General features: G+C 38.1%; 2 protein-coding genes across 2 annotated transcripts; both read left to right on the top strand.

Moving 5' to 3' along the window:
• The first annotated feature begins 289 nt into the window (after window positions 1-289).
• LOC100889289 (beta-1,3-galactosyltransferase 2-like) lies at window positions 290-1,466 on the top strand. The gene has a single exon (XM_003728816.2). The coding sequence runs from the start codon at window positions 438-440 to the stop codon at window positions 1,314-1,316; it is 879 nt and encodes a 292-aa protein (XP_003728864.2). The 5' UTR covers window positions 290-437; the 3' UTR covers window positions 1,317-1,466.
• A 5,389-nt stretch (window positions 1,467-6,855) lies between these two features.
• Window positions 6,856-14,222, top strand: LOC580774 (glutathione S-transferase 1). The gene is made up of 5 exons (XM_780812.5): window positions 6,856-7,100; window positions 9,400-9,498; window positions 11,374-11,489; window positions 12,954-13,058; window positions 14,048-14,222. Exons 1-5 carry the CDS (start codon window positions 6,953-6,955, stop codon window positions 14,219-14,221), a joined length of 642 nt encoding a protein of 213 aa, XP_785905.1. The 5' UTR covers window positions 6,856-6,952; the 3' UTR covers window position 14,222.
• Window positions 14,223-16,704: the final 2,482 nt, after the last annotated feature.

Below are 16,704 nucleotides of genomic sequence, written 5' to 3'. Positions count from 1 at the left end.
ACAGATGGACACAAATGTTCAATAAAAGCAGAAAATCCAAATAATCAAGTAAAAATTTACCTTACGATGTTAGCAGATATTTCAAAAGTAGCTTAGTTGTGGTAGATTTGGATTCCTGGTAGCGCCCTCTAAGATATGTTTGGATACATAGACCGGATCTGTCTGAAAATACAATATTATTGTCAATAGTTAGCCAGCATACTAATGGACCCTACTCTTCTTATCATTGGAATTAACTAGTCAACACGATGAGATATATAAAGAGCCGGTTGATTATTTATGTGTTCTGCATTGCTATTCCCATCTACCGTAACATATGCTCTACGTCGTATCGAGTAGAAAAAGTCACCAAAGGAAGATTACCACCAAGAGCTGGTTTTTCAAATGAGAAAAACAGAAATGTCAACGCTGTTGGATATAATGTCACGGCACAAGATATGCCACCAGAACATAAACCAAGTCCGGCTCCATTGCGCGGATGGATGAAAAATGTACACTGGGAACCAGGAGCTGAGCTGGATATATATGACTTTTTAATCAATCCTGTCGATAAGTGCAATGCTGGAAAAGGTAATATCACATTACTTGTCTTAGTCAAATCAGCACCAGGTCATACTGCACGCAGGAATGCTGCCAGACAGACGTACATCGGTGGGGCCGCAAAATATAATGTGTCCACGAGGTTGTTTTTCATCGTGGGAGATTCCGAAGCACAAGACGAGAGAGAAAACATACAGGAAGAGGCCCGAAGACATAGAGATATCCTGAAGGTGGGCTTCCACGACAATTATTACAATCTTACCGTCAAGCTCGTCATGGGATTTAAATGGGCCTTACAATTTTGCAATAACAGTGAATTCTTGATGTCAATGGATGACGATGTCATGGTTGATATCGTGACCCTGGTCAACGACCTGGACGCTTTACCCCCGAATGATCACTCTCAGTTCGTGCTGGGGTCTAGGGTAGTGGGGTTCAGTCCAGAGCGTAACGTAAATAGTAAATGGTACATACCAGAGGACATCTACCCTGGTAAGAAATGGCCTCCATTTCCATTCGGGCATGGGTATGTTATGTCACATCAAGTAGTCGAAAAACTGTATCTGAAATCCAGAGAATACCCAGCGAGAATACCGTTTGACGATGTTTATTGCGGTATACTATTGGACAAGTTAAACATCAGAATTGTTGACCGATCTAAATGGTTTAAAGATCGCCACCCGCAAAAAAAAGAGCACGATTATTTCAAGATTGAGCTATTAGCGCAGGAAATGGAAGAAGCTTGGCAAAAGTTTGAAAGAGATTTTGAAAAATAGAATTTTCGGCCCCGTCTTACACCATGGACCTACATGCTGATACAGAGTAGTAATTGATCCGAATCAGTCGCTTAGTTTGCATTACGTCTCCTATCTTTTATGTACATAGCAGTAAATAGCTGCATGCCATCGATATTGTTAGAATATAGATTTTAAAATAAAATAAAATATAAAGAAAAATAAGTACAGAATTTAGTAGAATATCAAAAAGAAAAAAAATAGGACATTAACTTAGAATGCAAGATAAAATAAATAATAGACTATACAATGAACTGAAAAGCAGAATATTCAGTTAATATCATAGTCTATAATGGTTGATGTAACAATTTCTTTTTTTCAAATTAAAGTTTAGCAATATTTATTTATTCTATTTATTATTTATTCGGCACTTTCAAGAAATATCACAATGAAACAATATAATCAAGGTGATTACAAGATTTGAATGACAAACATTATACAAATATAGGTTTTTGTAGCACTATTCTGAGTGCAAAAGATGGCGGCCAGGGAAGAGGCGAGCAAACTTAAATGCCCGATTTAAATTGATAAATTAGATTAAAGATATAACTATCTACACGTTTAGCGTTGTTAATGCCTTATGAGGGAAACTGGCAATGTATTGTGTATCTTTCATCTTAGTTTCATTCAAGTGTTTATTACAACTTATGAATTACATGTATCGTTTTCCAGATATCTTGGAAAATAAATGTAATATGTTGGATCATTCATCAAAAGTGTTTTACATAATATATCATTGTATCATACTAGATGTTTAATAATGATTTAATGAGTAAATTTAGTTCTATGAAGTTTGAATCCTTGGGTTTTATAATATATCGGACACAAACAATGATGATAATGAAAACCGTACACGTTCTGTTTATTTCATGACACATAGCAGACACAGGAGAGTTTATTTTCCTTTTCTTTAAATTTGAATTTGAAGTTATAAGAGTGCAGCTACCGTGTTGTAATATAGACCAGTAATTCAATTTCCATATCATTATGAATTGATGTATTACAAAAACATTACATATGAAGCTTGTAAACATCAGCCTGCTTATGTGGGAAAAATAACTGAGTTGAGTTTGAGTTGAGTTTGAGTTTGAAGTTTATTATCCAAAACAAAAAGTACATCAATATAACAATCAAATGTGAATGATTAATTAACATTGAAAGGATAAATGATGCTAGACACTAAAAAGAGAGTGCATGGCTTCAAGTGTACCTAACCATATGCACCCGTCCTCAATAGTTTCAGGTGGTAGGTTCAACTCCCCTGATTTGTCAGGTATTATGTGTTGGTTTTTAAAACCGCCTGTACTATTTATGCAGGTTTGGAGAAATAAAATTACCATCTGGTGGAATTTGTATTCATATTTAGCATAAGCAGGTGTCCATGTGGACTTATTTCTCCACAAAAAAATTGATGAATAAAGATTTAAAAATCTAAATTTTAATGGCCAAGTTTCATAATTTCACGTCAAATTGCAATGCATGATAATACTTGCTTGGGGATCACATATATTCAAATGATAATGATAATTATAATAAGTTAGAATAAACTACAATATATGTGCATTTAATCGTTTTAGTGAATTATGAGGAGAAATGTTTGAAAAATAGAATTTGAAAAATAGAATTCTCGGCCCCGTCTTACACCGTGGACCAGCATGCTTTATATACAGAGTAGCAATTGATCCGAATCAGTCGCAAGTTTGCAGTACGTCTCCTATCTTTATTTAAATAGCTGTACATAGCTGGCATTGATATCGTTAGAATATAGATTTTAAAATAAAGTAAAGTATAAAGAAAAATAAAGTACAGAATTAAGTAGAATATCATATAGAAAAAAATAGAACATTAAGGTAGAATGCAAGATAAAATAAATAATAGACTATACAATAGACTAAAAAGCAGAATATTCATTAATATTATAGTCTATGATGGTTGATGTTACAATTTCTTCTTTTTTTCAAATTAAAGTTTAGCAATATTTATTTATAAACAATATAATCAAGGTGATAACAAAATTTGAATGACAAAAATTATACAAATATAAGTTTTTGTAGCAATATTCTGAGTGCAAAAGATGGCGGCTAGGGAAGAGGAGAGCAATCTTAAATGCCCGATTTAAATTGATAAATTAGATTAAAGATATAACTATCTACACGTATAGCGTTGTTAATGCCTTATGAGAGAAACTTGCAATGTATTGTGTATCTTTCATCTTAGTTTCATTCAAAGTGTTTATTACAACTTATGAATTACATGTATTATTTTCCAGATATCTTGGAAAATAAATGTAATATGTTGGATTATTCATCAAAGGTGTTTTACATATGTATATTATTGTATCATACTAGATGTTTAATGATGATTTAATGAGTAAATTTAGTTCTATGAAGTTTGAATCCTTGGGTTTTATAATTTATCGGACACAAACAATGATGATACTGAAAACCGTACACGTTCTGTACATAGCAGACACAGGAGAGTTGATCTTCCTTTTCTTTAAATTTGGATTTGAAGTTATAAGAGTGCAGCTACCGTGTTGTAATATAGGCCGGTAATTCAATTTCCATATTATTATGAATTGATGTATTACAAAAACATTACATATGAAGCTTGTAAACATCAGCCTGCTTATGTGGGAAAAATAACTGAGTTGAGTTTGAGTTGAGTTTGAGTTTGAAGTTTATTATCCAAAACAAAAAGTACATCAATATAACAATCAAATGTGAATGATTAATTAACATTGAAAGGATAAATGATGCTAGACACTAAAAAGAGAGTGCATGGCTTCAAGTGTACCTAACCATATGCACCCGTCCTCAATAGTTTCAGGTGGTAGGTTCAACTCCCCTGATTTGTCAGGTATTATGTGTTGGTTTTTAAAACCGCCTGCACTATTTCTACAGCTTTGGAGAAATAAAATTACCAGGTGGTGGAATTTGTATTCATATTTAGCATGAGCAGGTGTCCATGTGGACTTATTTCTCCACAAAAAAACTTGTTGAATAAAGTTATAAAAATCTAAATTTCAATGGCCAAGTTTCATAATTTCACGTCAAATTGAAATGCTTGATAATGCTTGCTTGGGGATCACATAATATTCAAATGATAATGATAATTATGATAAGTTAGAATAAACTACAATATATGTGCATTTAATCGTTTTAATGAATTATGAGGAGAAATGCAATGTATTTAGTATCTTCCATCTATAGGCTATATTCAAATGTGTGTACCATTGTAAGGTGTTTATAGAATTAGTATTAAATAATAATGAACGCTACTTGTATAGCGCATATACATAAAGAAAGTCCCTATGCGCTTAGAAAAGAAGGAAATAGAGATTGGGCAGAATAAAAATAAACAATTATGCCTGATACATGAAAGTAATTAATAACAAACAACAATAATGACACGCAATTCCTATTTACCTTTACATATAATAGATTGTACATTCAGGTAATACAAATCAGTTCATGACACATACATGTAGCAGACACAGGAGAGTTGATCTTCCTTTTCTTTAAATTTGGATTTGGGTGGAGTCATCTTATGGAGGGAGCAAGAAAGATACGCATAGATATGTAGCTGTAAGACATATTGTCGGTACAGCTGTATCGGTATTTTATCTGCTGTGACGGCTTCGAGAGAGACTACAACTGTAATACTTGTATTTTCTGGAAGTTTCACCAGCAATCATTAAAAATCATTGTTCATTGTCATTGTCAACCTTACTATAATATCAGCAAAAAAAAAAAAAAAAGGATTTTTGAAATCGCCCCATCGGGCTTCGAACCCTGGAGATTTGCGTACAAACGCAGCGCTCTTTCCTATCAGGCCACAGAGTTAAATTTGTAGACATCGGCATACTGACAGTAATGTATTTGTTGGTAATTGGTGGCCTCTAGCTACCACTATGAACATGACTGACAATGAGAGCGGACAAAATATACAGTTCCTCAGGTAGACAAAGGAACATCCCTTCACTGCTATTATGTAAAAATGTGTAGAACAGGTGTCACATGCATATTCACCTTTTTACATAATAGCTGTGAAGGGATGTTCATTTGTCTACCTGAGGAACTGTATATTTTGTCCGCTCTCATTGTCAGTCATGTTCATAGTGTACACCCCACTGGAGAAAAGGTCTAGCGACGCCCCTGACTGTACCATATGTGGTAGAGTGTGCTAGATCTGTTGCCTATATTCATCTTCATGTCGGACTCATATATCAAGCATGCTTCAGAAAATGCATAACAAGGATCGATATGTTGTTCTGGTTTTAAAGAGAAGGTTGAGTTCTGGGAAGAGGTGAAAAATAATTTGTGAGCGTTAACATGATTATGCAAGTAAGGAAGAACATCAGATAAGACATGTTCCCTGAAAAGCATGGCTCTTCAAATGCCTTCATATTCTAAATATGTCATGTAACATCGTAAGCTCGGGGGTAGGATTTTTATGCCACGTGTTTGTGTAGTCCCATATACATCTTTCTGTGTACAGTGTTTGCAATTTTACCAAGTCTTGGCCAAATTTCTTATCATTTTGATGATTCCAGAACCTTGCAATACACACAAATTCTTATATGCTAGATGATCAACCTTTTCTGGTAGATTCCACACCGTTTCTTTCACAATGCAATCGCATGACCAGAACTCAACTTCATCTTTAAGGGATGAAGTCTTGCTGTAGGTACTAAAGATACACTTAAACTTCATGGCCACATTCAAAATCCATAAGTGTAGATGTGATGACATACATCGTGGGCTAGCGCGATGGAGCCTACCGGGCCTAGCAAACCTTTTGGTGCTGGCGGTTTTTAATTAATAACCCTCTCCGATTTTGAACCTCGATACGTCTTACCGTTTTATGCAATTTACAGTGGATTAACACTGAGGACAATTTTATAAATCTTTATCCATATTTTCACACAGACTTTGCGCTATACTATATACATAAATAGATGTACAATGTAAAGCAGAAGCAGAAGTCCAGCATGTTTTAGTCCGGCACGCTGAGCTAGTTTTGAACATGTTAGTCCAGCCTGATTGACCAACGAGTCATCCTCCCCCCCCCCCCTTCCCCACCACTCTCTCTCTCTCTCTCTCTATCTCTCTCGGTTTTTCTCAATCTATATCTTCATGTCTCTCTTTCTCTGTCTCTGCCTTTTCTTATCCTTCCTCACTCTTATCACGTCTTCGCCTTCTTTCTCCTTCTCAATCCTTCTCTCTGTGCATCTCTTTCTGTGTAAATCTCTATTATAAAATACATATTTGTCCGACTTCCCTCTCTTTCTCTCCCCCTATCTCTCTCTCTCTCTCTCTCTCCCTCTCTCTCTTCTATATTTGCCCATACCTTTCAACTGGTGAGGAATGGAAAATTTTAAGATAAACATAGTCATGTGAAATGTCAATAGCGCAGACTCGATCTTACATAGAATGTCACGTGGGGTACGCGGGGTACTGACATGGGGTCAAGTTTGGCCGATAGCGTATAAAGCAGTGCGTTCGTCGCGCGTCGCTGTCACTCGAGCACTATACGGCTATTGGGTTATCATCGACGTCGTTCAATCTTCGTTTTGAATTTCATCTCATTTTGTGATTTAATTATCATCTTTGACGATGCCTAACTACAAGCTCACATACTTCGATGCACGTGCCAGAGGAGAACCTGCCCGGATGCTGTTTCACCTGGTGGGACAAAAATATGAAGATATTCGCTATGACTTCGAGGGACAGGAATGGCCGAAGATAAAAGGAGACAGGAAAAGTAAGGAATATAATCATTAATTTCTATCACATACAGTGCTTAGTGCTTACATCCTTGTACAAAGTTTTGGTTTTGCCCACATTCATTTTCTCCCTCGCATGTGCAAATCGAATATATACCTGGCTATACTGTGACCCCCCCCCCCCCCCCAAACCAACCTTACAAGGGAAACTCATCTAGTATGTGTACCACGTATCTTGTGTTTGTTTATCCCTGGACCGTATATGTAAGCACTTTGTGTCAGCAAAAAAATGCTGTGTCACTGTGTTTGTCTGATTGAATGCTATAACTCGTAGCGAGTATAGTTGAGAATTTAAGTGCTTCAGAGAGCATGCACTGTTTTCCAGGCATGATTGATCTATACACGTATTAAACCACGGACCTGAAGAAGAAGTGGGTACCGTGTAGGCGCGTACGCAGGGGGGGGGGGGGGGGGGGGTTAGACCCCCTCCCCCCTTTGTAAGTGTGTATTGAAGTAAAATTAACTCTCCCCCTTAGCGATTAAAAAAAAAAAGATAATGGGTGACCCCAAAAACCTAACCTTACCCCTCCCCCCCCCCCCCCCCACCGAAACGAAATATCGACCGGCCAAATTTTTGGACAAAAAAATGTGCTCTTACCCCCCCCCCCCCCCCCCCTCCCCCCTCGCTTATTCAGCGGCTGGCTGAGTCGTTGCAAAATTTTCGGCGTGATTTTAAAATGTTAACCCCCCCCCCCCCCCCTCGAAAAAAATCCTGCGTACGCGCCTGGTGCCGTGCAAAATATAAGATAAACTGAAGTTGTAATAACTTGAACTTAGAGGTTATCGTAGGCCTTTCAGTATAATTTCGTTCATTAATTGCGTTTCTTTAGCCCTTTTACTATTCTTTTATTGTTGTCCTCTATCTGTGTGTGTGTATGTGTGTATTTGGGTTTTTACAGACGTGTATCAATCAGATATGATTATTTACGTCTGGGGACCGACTTTTAACGTCACCATCCGAAAGACGTGACTCGGTTTCGAACCTGCGTCCTCGGCTGAATCTCCCGGATGTATTTCTAGCCTTATCTCATTTTTGTACTCACTCTTAATTTTGTCAGTTTTCTTTTTCTTATCCTCTGTCTTCATATGTTTCTCTGTATACGTTTCTACACCACTGGAGTATCTATTTCGTTTGTTCTCTGTCTCTCTCTCTCGATATCTATCTATCTCCTCGGGTCTCTCTGCATTGGCTCCCCAACTGCCATGTCGGTCATCCAACAGTTTGCTCCAAGTTTTTTATAGCGGTAATACAGATAATCAATAGGGTAAACTTAGTTATGATTAACGTTTTAGAGGTTTTAAAATAGGTTTAAGGGGCAGTTTATGGAGTAGTCTCTCTGGTTAAGAGTTTAAAATATAGAATCACTATCATCATAACAAAGGCTAAGAATAGAGCAATCCAGTCGTCTTTTTGATAACTGATCAGTACGCGTGTGTTCATAAAGAGGTAGGGTGCGTGAGGGTGTGTGTGTATGCTGTGCGTGTGCGTGTGTGTGCGTGTGTATGTATGTGTGCAGATGAGTGCGTGCGTGTGTGTGCGTGTGCGTGTGTGTGTGTGTGTGTGTACGCGTATAGGTGAATTTTTTAATATTTTTTATTTCTTTAAATAAGAATATTTTTCCCACATGGTGCAACCGCAAACCTACTGTATAAGAATATTTCTATTTTTCTGTCGCTCCAATTTTGGGTATTCTGAGGAGGCTAGGAACAGTGTGTGGTATATGTGTGGAAGTGTGGTCGGGTGGTGTATGTGTGGGTGTGTGTGTGCGTGTGTGTCGCATGGTGGGGGTAGAAGTGTGTTTTGTTTTTTTTGTCAATCGTACAATTTATGTAATGAATATGTTTTGAATTCATGTTGAAAATCAAGATGAAAAACGATTTTTTTTTTTTTTTTTTTTTTTTTTTTTTAATTTTTTTTTTTTTTTTAATTTTTTTTATTTTTTTTTTTTATTTCTCAGACTGATTTGTATTGTTTGGAATCAATAAAAAATATATATATTGAAGAAAAAAAGGTAAGGGTGTATGTATGTAGGCCCTATGTTTGTTTAAAGATAGAAAGCAAACCAACCAACAAACGAAATCGTTTTGTGTAGGAAATTAGCCACAAAGCGCTGTCGTCGGAGGATGTGTCGTACAACCGCAGTTTCATTCTCCAATCATCTTCACCATTGATATCTTGAACCGGATGGTTTCTGAACTAACCTATAGAGATAGAGAGCATGATGATTCAGTAGTCAGCGGGTTAAAATGATATTGTAATATTTTTTATTTCTTCAGGGTTTCCACTCGGTCAGCTCGTAGTACTGGATGTAGACGGCGAGCTTCTGACTCAGAGCAGAGCTATATACCGCTATATCGCGCGTCAATTCCCCGGTGGTAAGTCAATTGTATTTTGATTAGCAGAATTATTAAAATACTTTCGTTTTTTCAATGAAGATGTCATGCCCTACATATTATAGGTTGCCTATAGGAGAACTATAACTCAGTGGCGGATTCAGGGGGGGGGCACAGGAGGCACGTGGCCAACCGATAAAATGGGGGAGGGGGAAAAGGAAAAGGGAGAATAGGAAAAAAGGGAGGGGGAAAGAAAGTAGAAGGGAAAAGAAAGAAAAGGGAAGAGAGAAAGAAGAAAAAGGAGGGGGGAAAGCAAAAATAGGCATGTAGGCCTATTTGTCTCATGTCTAGGGGCTCTATATTGTGGGCGGTGACCCCTACTATAGCCCCCGCTGCGTACAGTCATGATTCAAAGGCAAAACAATGGCCTCGTAACTGTGAGGCCTCATAATAAAAACCGTATCGATGTGCTATATTAGTGCCCTATTGTGAGGCATTAATCCTTATTACTGTCAATTATAGAACGTAGATTCCCTAGTTGATAAGCATAGTACAACACATGCTTTAGCAGTCACGCAAAACAAACACTCGCAAATTATTATTCAATAAAATCTGAGAATGTATACTATTGTCTAGATCTATCAAGAATAAATCATTGTCAAAATCATTCCTATTCAATTATACAGAGGTTGAATTTCACTCCAGTTTAATAGAACATTCACGTTGAAAATAACGAAAGGCTATTATAAAATCAGTAAATATTTTTTGTTTAATTGCCACGACCTTCTCAATACACATCAGCCACTAGTGCAGTAAGGGAGTGAGAGGGTTGCCTCCCACTTATTTGTATAAATGAGAACGCTCCATCTGTTGGTTATTGCATTTTTAGTTTGTATTACTAAACAATTAAATTGCCACCTAATTACTGTCTGTTTACGATAGCACTGTCCTTCATAACGATAGGCTTCTAATCGATAGAGACACATGCAATCGTACTTAATTTGACGGAAAATTCGCTGATCAGGGCCCCGTTGTATAAAACTTTTAACGTAGCGTTAAGCCCCTAATTTAGCGGTAAGTCCAGAAACAGCGTTAAATTTAATGTTAGCGTTAACTTTCCATTGCATAAGCGGTAAGCACTTCAGAAAGAGCGGTAACTTTACTACAGCTATGAAGGTAGCGTTAACTACCATCAATAAATTACGGTAAGCTTTCATTCCAAGGATTTGTTTTGTATATTAATGCTGATTAAAACAATTTAAATACAAATCCTTGAAATTAACTTTTTACTACGTCCACGGTTTCATAAAATAAGATGGTTTTGAATTTTGCAAGAATATTAGGTTGAAAGACTATTTTGAAAGAAAGAAAGAATATCGAAGGCGAAACAGAAATCCAACGCCAGGGAAATACATTAATTTCCTAAATACTTTTAGTTTCTGTCATCCCTTTTCGGAATTGATTGCGAATGTGGACAAAATGACTCCGCCGGGAATCGAACAAGGGTCACTGGCTAAATACATTTACATTCATATTACAAAATAATAAATGCGAGATATAATTATGGCAACACTTGTACAGTAAAATGAACTATTGAAGAACTCAAATTAACACTTTACCGGCACAATCGTATGATAATAATCGTAATATCATCATGATCTAAATAAGATATCTTTATGTTATTGCATTCATGCGATATCACCTTACTTAATATTGCACCGTTTTCCCATCGTTTTTCATATTATTTCACCTTATGCGATATTGTGCCGCCCCCCCCCCCCCGGTAAGAAATTCCTGGATCCGCCACTAATAACTATGTAGTTATAGTCCTCGATAGCGAGATTGTGTCGGAACACACAGATTGTTCATAGGGTTCATATCGTCATACTTTATCATCGCACAAATTATTTTGTATAGATTACTATGGGAAGAACAACATGGAATGTGCCCGAATTGATGAAATCCTTGGAATTGTGGCTGACATTGAGATTGCTATCACACCAGCCTTTGAGACACCCGATGCTACTAAAAGAGTAAGAATAATTATAAATATAAACATTCAAGTCTGTTGCATATATTATGCAGAGGTGCTGTGGTCTAGTGGATAATTCTCCGGACTCCGGACTGAACAACAATTTTCGAATCCCTGTCTCAGCACCAACGTCTTATGGCAAGACATTAATCTACGGCCAATAGCAATTATAGGGCCGCCCCAGCATTCCCACGGCACATACAGTATCCCGTACACCCCTTTCCGTGCGACCTCCATGCAGAGGCAGGAGGCGACCATGAGATTTTCGTACGGATTCACGGGCTCCACGACCTCATCGATTTTGTTTCACGAAAAGTTTTACAAATTTGAAAAATCGTAAGCCCGTAGCCCGTAGACATGTCGTAGGTGGCATTGCATTTTAAAATCCCCGCACGGGCATCGAGCGGAGGCCTGGCGCTGATCGTGCAGCAAACGAAAGTTTTTTCGGTGAACATGGGGGCAAAAAAACGCTCAAAAAGGGCACGGCTGCTGCACGGTTACCGCACCTTCTCCGCACAGCCTCTGCACGGAAGCTGTACGTGCTCCGTACGATTCCCGTGCGGAAGCTGCGGAGACTGCACGGCTACTGTACTAAAATTGCTACGAGTATCGTGCCATTTCTTGTATTGGCCCTCGGGGGCAGGCCGGGGCTGATCCGTACAGAGGCTGCTTGAAGATTGTACGGAAATCATGCAATTGCAGTGCAGTAGCCGTGCAGTCTCCACAGCCTCCGCACGAAAATCGTACGGAGTACGTGCAGCTTTTGTGCATAGGTTGCGCGGAGAAGGCGCGGTGTCCGTGCAGATCCTATGCTGTTTTTGAGCGTTTTTTTCCCCCATGTTCACTGAAAAAAAACTTGCGTTTGCTGAACGATCAGCACGAGCCCGTGAATCTGTACGAATATCTCACGGCCGCCTTCTGCCTCCGCATGGAGGCCGCACGGAGGCCGCAAGGAAAAGGGGATACGGGCAGGATACGGGCTTGGTATACTTATCGCAGGCCAAATGAAATCCAGGCATAACTGTGGCAAGTATGACCCCTTTTGATCTGAAATTTGGAGGGGTGTGGGAAATGCGGTTTTAATTTGCTTTTGTGCAATAGTAATAGGGGAATATTTTGTTTTCCTTCATAATTGTTTACTACATGAACGTCCATTCAGTTTTCAATGAAATTGTACTTTATTTATTTATAAGTTGCATTTTCATCGGAATGGGTCTTTAAGAATCTAAAAATCGGAGATGTTAGAAGGGGAACCCCTGTATGATATAAAAACAACTCTGACTTCGATCCTCGTTTAGGGTCCTTTTCTGAAAGAGATGTACGCTGATGATGTAAAGTGCTTAATGTGACATACACCCCCTCCCTTTCCCCACCACCCCCACGTTTTTCCGCCACCGGTTGATATTATAGATAGACGATTATCAAAAATAATTAAATGTGTTGTTTTTTTCATTGATATTGTCAGGAAGCTGATCTTGCCAAGTGTAGAGACAGTACTCTGAAGCCTTCCTGGGATTTCTTCTCTGAATCTCTTCAGAAAGCAGGAGGAAAGTACTTTATAGGGAACCGGGTAAGTCACACGATATCATAAAGGGCTTACTTCAAATCATCGGGTCATCAGGTCAGGTCGGGTGGTCACGGTTATTCAACCCTTTATTCACGAAATGTCGGGGTAATATTTGTGGGAAAAAACACTCTCATAGATGGTCTGGTCCAATTTACCCGACACTTTCTGAAAACCCTACGGCAGATCTCCGGAAGGTCGCGTGATCTTCAGATTTCGTTTCACGAAAGTCGTGTAACGCGACCATCAGACCAGACGCGAAGACCCGGTGATTCGAAGTAAGCCAACGATATAAAAGTGTTCAATACGTTAAGAACATTCCTGCAAACAGTATTTCCATTATCAAAAGCCTGAACTATTCTAACGAGCAATGATTCGGTGACTCAAAAGGATTGTGACCCTGATAGGAGGTAACGCAACTAATGATTTTCTGTTGGCAAAGTTTATGTGGAATTGAAAGAGAAGGTTGAGTTCAAATTTGTTCAACTCTCTCTTTCCTTTATGTCAGTTTGGAAGAAAATCATAACAGAATATCCTCTGAAAATCATGGCTGTAAAAGAATACCCTCATGATGATATTCAAATGGATGCTCGTCGGTGGTTGGAAATATGGGGCAAAGTTGTCGGCAAATAACGGTCCACCCCTCGTGATGATATTCAAATGGTCTATCAATGACAAAGAGTCATAGGCCTACGATTTAAAGGGTTATAGAGCTCGGTTAACAATTATTGATATCCAAAATGTAGAATCATTCTCAATTAATACCCAAATTAAAATTGTAGAGTAACAAAGATAACTGCGTGCAAATGTCAAAATTACAAGTAATAGATAATTTACGTGGTTCTGTACACGCCTTTACGGGAATGTAATGCAGGTTTATGTCCTATGAGTATTTCGGGTCGAAATACAAGTATATTAGTATTAGAAATTGAACCTGGAGCACTTTTATATGACTGCCGCATGTCTTACACTCGTTTGAATCTTTTTCTTTACAGTTAACCTTAGCCGATTTGGTCATCTTCAACAGCATAGATTTCTTCCTGGACAGCACTATCGGTCTCAAGACCTACTTTGAATCCTACCCAAACCTCGTCAAGTTCTACGAGTCATTCAAGAATGATTCTCCACTCACACAGTACCTAAAGGACCGAAAGTTCACCAAATATTAAATCAGCGTTGCGAAAGCACGATACCCCGGTCCCACCAACGAGGCCGACACCTGGACGTCGTTTCACGAGACCGTTATAAGTACAAGTTCGCCGACAACTAATTGAAATGCATGTATTTAACCCTAATAAGGCCGGGGGGCCATTATGGCCCCCCCCCCCTCCACGATTTTTCTGATTGCTCAGGAACGCATATGGATGGCGCCCCACCACTCGCTGACTTTTTTCTTTCGAGTCTTGCGCAACTTTTAAAAGATTTTTTTTTTAAATCGGACCTACGGTTACAAGGTCACGTGACCTTTTGTCTTTGCATGTCAGCCCGAAAATCGCTCATTTTCGTGATTTGTGTACAAAACATATGGAAAAGTCATTTTTCCTAAAAACAGATCAAACATGGGTTATTGGGTCTTGTTTAAAGTTTAGGTGGTTGTTTTGGGTGTCAAAATAGTTGAATTGTAGTAAGAAATCAAATAAAACAACAAAAACAATGAAATACATAAGTTAAAAAAACAATGAAATACATAAAAAAATATCAAAACAAGGGATAACATAAGGAATAAGCTGGCTCTTCCAAATTTTTTTGTCGTATTATTATTCAGAATGGTCTAATTAATATATGTAGTGAAAAAAATGCATAACTATGAATAATATATGATTTATGGGTAAAAATGTGAGTTTTATGACTTTATTTGCATAAATTACCATAAATATGCAAATTAGTGAATTTTTCAAAAAATTGAAATCATCATACTATTCTATAAACTTCACTTGACATGCGTGCAAATTTTTTCGCGGCGATCGGCCGCTTCGCGGCCAAGATCTTAAGGGGGGGCCATAATGCCCCCCCCCCGGCCGTACTAAGACCTCAAATAGCCCGGCCTTATTAGGGTTAAAACACGTGCATCAATGCTGTCGGTTGAACTTGCACTTACGACGGTTAATTCAAAGAAAGAAAGCGGTTCAAATCTTTTTTTGTCTGTTTTGAAACATTTCCCAAGTCTTTTAAGAGTACTGAACAAAAATGTTCATAGCTAAGTAACATTTTTAACCCAAAAATAGTCGCAATGTCTAGTTCAATGTAACAAACAAGGTTAGAAATCCTTCTCGCAAAATGAAGAATTATGAGATGCAATTTCATTCAGAAACACATCGCCTTTCAAAGTAGTAGGAGCATTTCATCGCAATCGGACTCATATATAATATAAACATTTGTTGTCACTACTTCAATGAGTTTCGGCATGATCGTCCATTTGTAATGGAAATAAAAGGGCGCTCATATTTCTTTACGATATAAAGCGCACAGGTGCAGTGTCATATTTGATAGTGGAAACAAAATCAGGGATGCCAAGATGCATTCCCCCAACCCCTCCCCCTTCTCGTCTGGAATGGTTTCCGCCCCTCCCTTTATGTTTATGATTCCAGGATACACCACTAATGCGTTTGTTAATTACCAAACTAGTGCGGCATACCCCCCCCCCCCCCCCACCCCCGGTCCCAAATGGAAAAGAAAATCGAAATCGATGCCCCTGAAATATAATTGCACGAGCTAAATTTCGTCACAGAAGTACCCTGTAGTGATCAGGAATTGATTGGTAGAGCGCATTAGTTAATGCTCGTCACGAATTATGCTTACTGCTACGTTGAATGCACTGTACTATTTTAGCGGGTTACACTATGAACATGACCGACAAAGAAAGCGGACAAAATATACAGTTCCTCAGGTAGACAAAGGAACATCCCTTCACTGCTATTATGTACAAATGTGTAGAACAGGTGTCACATGCATATTCACCTTTTTACATGATAGCAGTGAAGGGATGTTCCTTTATCTACCTGAGGAACTATATATTTTGTCCGCTTTCTTTGTCCGTCATATTCATAGTGTTATATGATTGCGAAACCAAAGCATGGAAACCAAATAGTAGAGATAAACCAAATTAAGAAAAAAAAAATTGTATTATGTTGGCATTTCTCTCTCTCTCTCTCTCGCTTAGAGTTGTACCATGAAAAATAGAAAAGAAAAAGGGTCACTTACTCTATGATCAGCCACTGGCCTAATCGATAAGCCGCAATGCAGCAGTTTAATATGTAGTTTTAAACAAAGAGTACTAATTAATGTTGGCATTGATGTCTCCATGTATTTGTGTAGAATGAAGCAATAATTTGTGTCTTTATGTAGAAAGTGATGTAATACAATGTAGCATGCAAAGTGATTTTGGTCTAGATAAGACTCCTTATGACTTCATGACACCATCCAAGAAAATATTGAACAGAAATATAATGAGGTGAATGAAAAGATACAAGAGAGATAAGGAGTACAAGAGTGAAAATGTGACGTTACTATAGGCTGAGGAAGCCATCACAAATAAAATGTGTGGCCAATGAGATACATGTGCATCAACTAAAATAATAATGATAATAACTAAACTTGAATTCGTCGTTGTGACGAATTAGGTGATTCGTTATTTAATTTTTAAGTCGTTCCT

Source organism: Strongylocentrotus purpuratus, unplaced genomic scaffold, assembly GCF_000002235.5.
Source record: "Strongylocentrotus purpuratus isolate Spur 01 unplaced genomic scaffold, Spur_5.0 spur5_scaffold_10, whole genome shotgun sequence".
NCBI lineage: Eukaryota > Metazoa > Echinodermata > Echinoidea > Camarodonta > Strongylocentrotidae > Strongylocentrotus > Strongylocentrotus purpuratus.
This window is presented reverse-complemented; position numbering and strand designations above follow the sequence as displayed.

Coding starts and splice junctions, on each gene's coding strand:
- LOC100889289 (XM_003728816.2), top strand. CDS start 438: ATGCCACCAGAACATAAACCAAGTCCGGCTCCATTGCGCGGATGGATG.
- LOC580774 (XM_780812.5), top strand. CDS start 6,953: ATGCCTAACTACAAGCTCACATACTTCGATGCACGTGCCAGAGGAGAA. Junction 9,499..11,373: donor CGCGCGTCAATTCCCCGGTG/GTAAGTCAATTG, acceptor TATTTTGTATAG/ATTACTATGGGAAGAACAAC. Junction 11,490..12,953: donor CACCCGATGCTACTAAAAGA/GTAAGAATAATT, acceptor TGATATTGTCAG/GAAGCTGATCTTGCCAAGTG.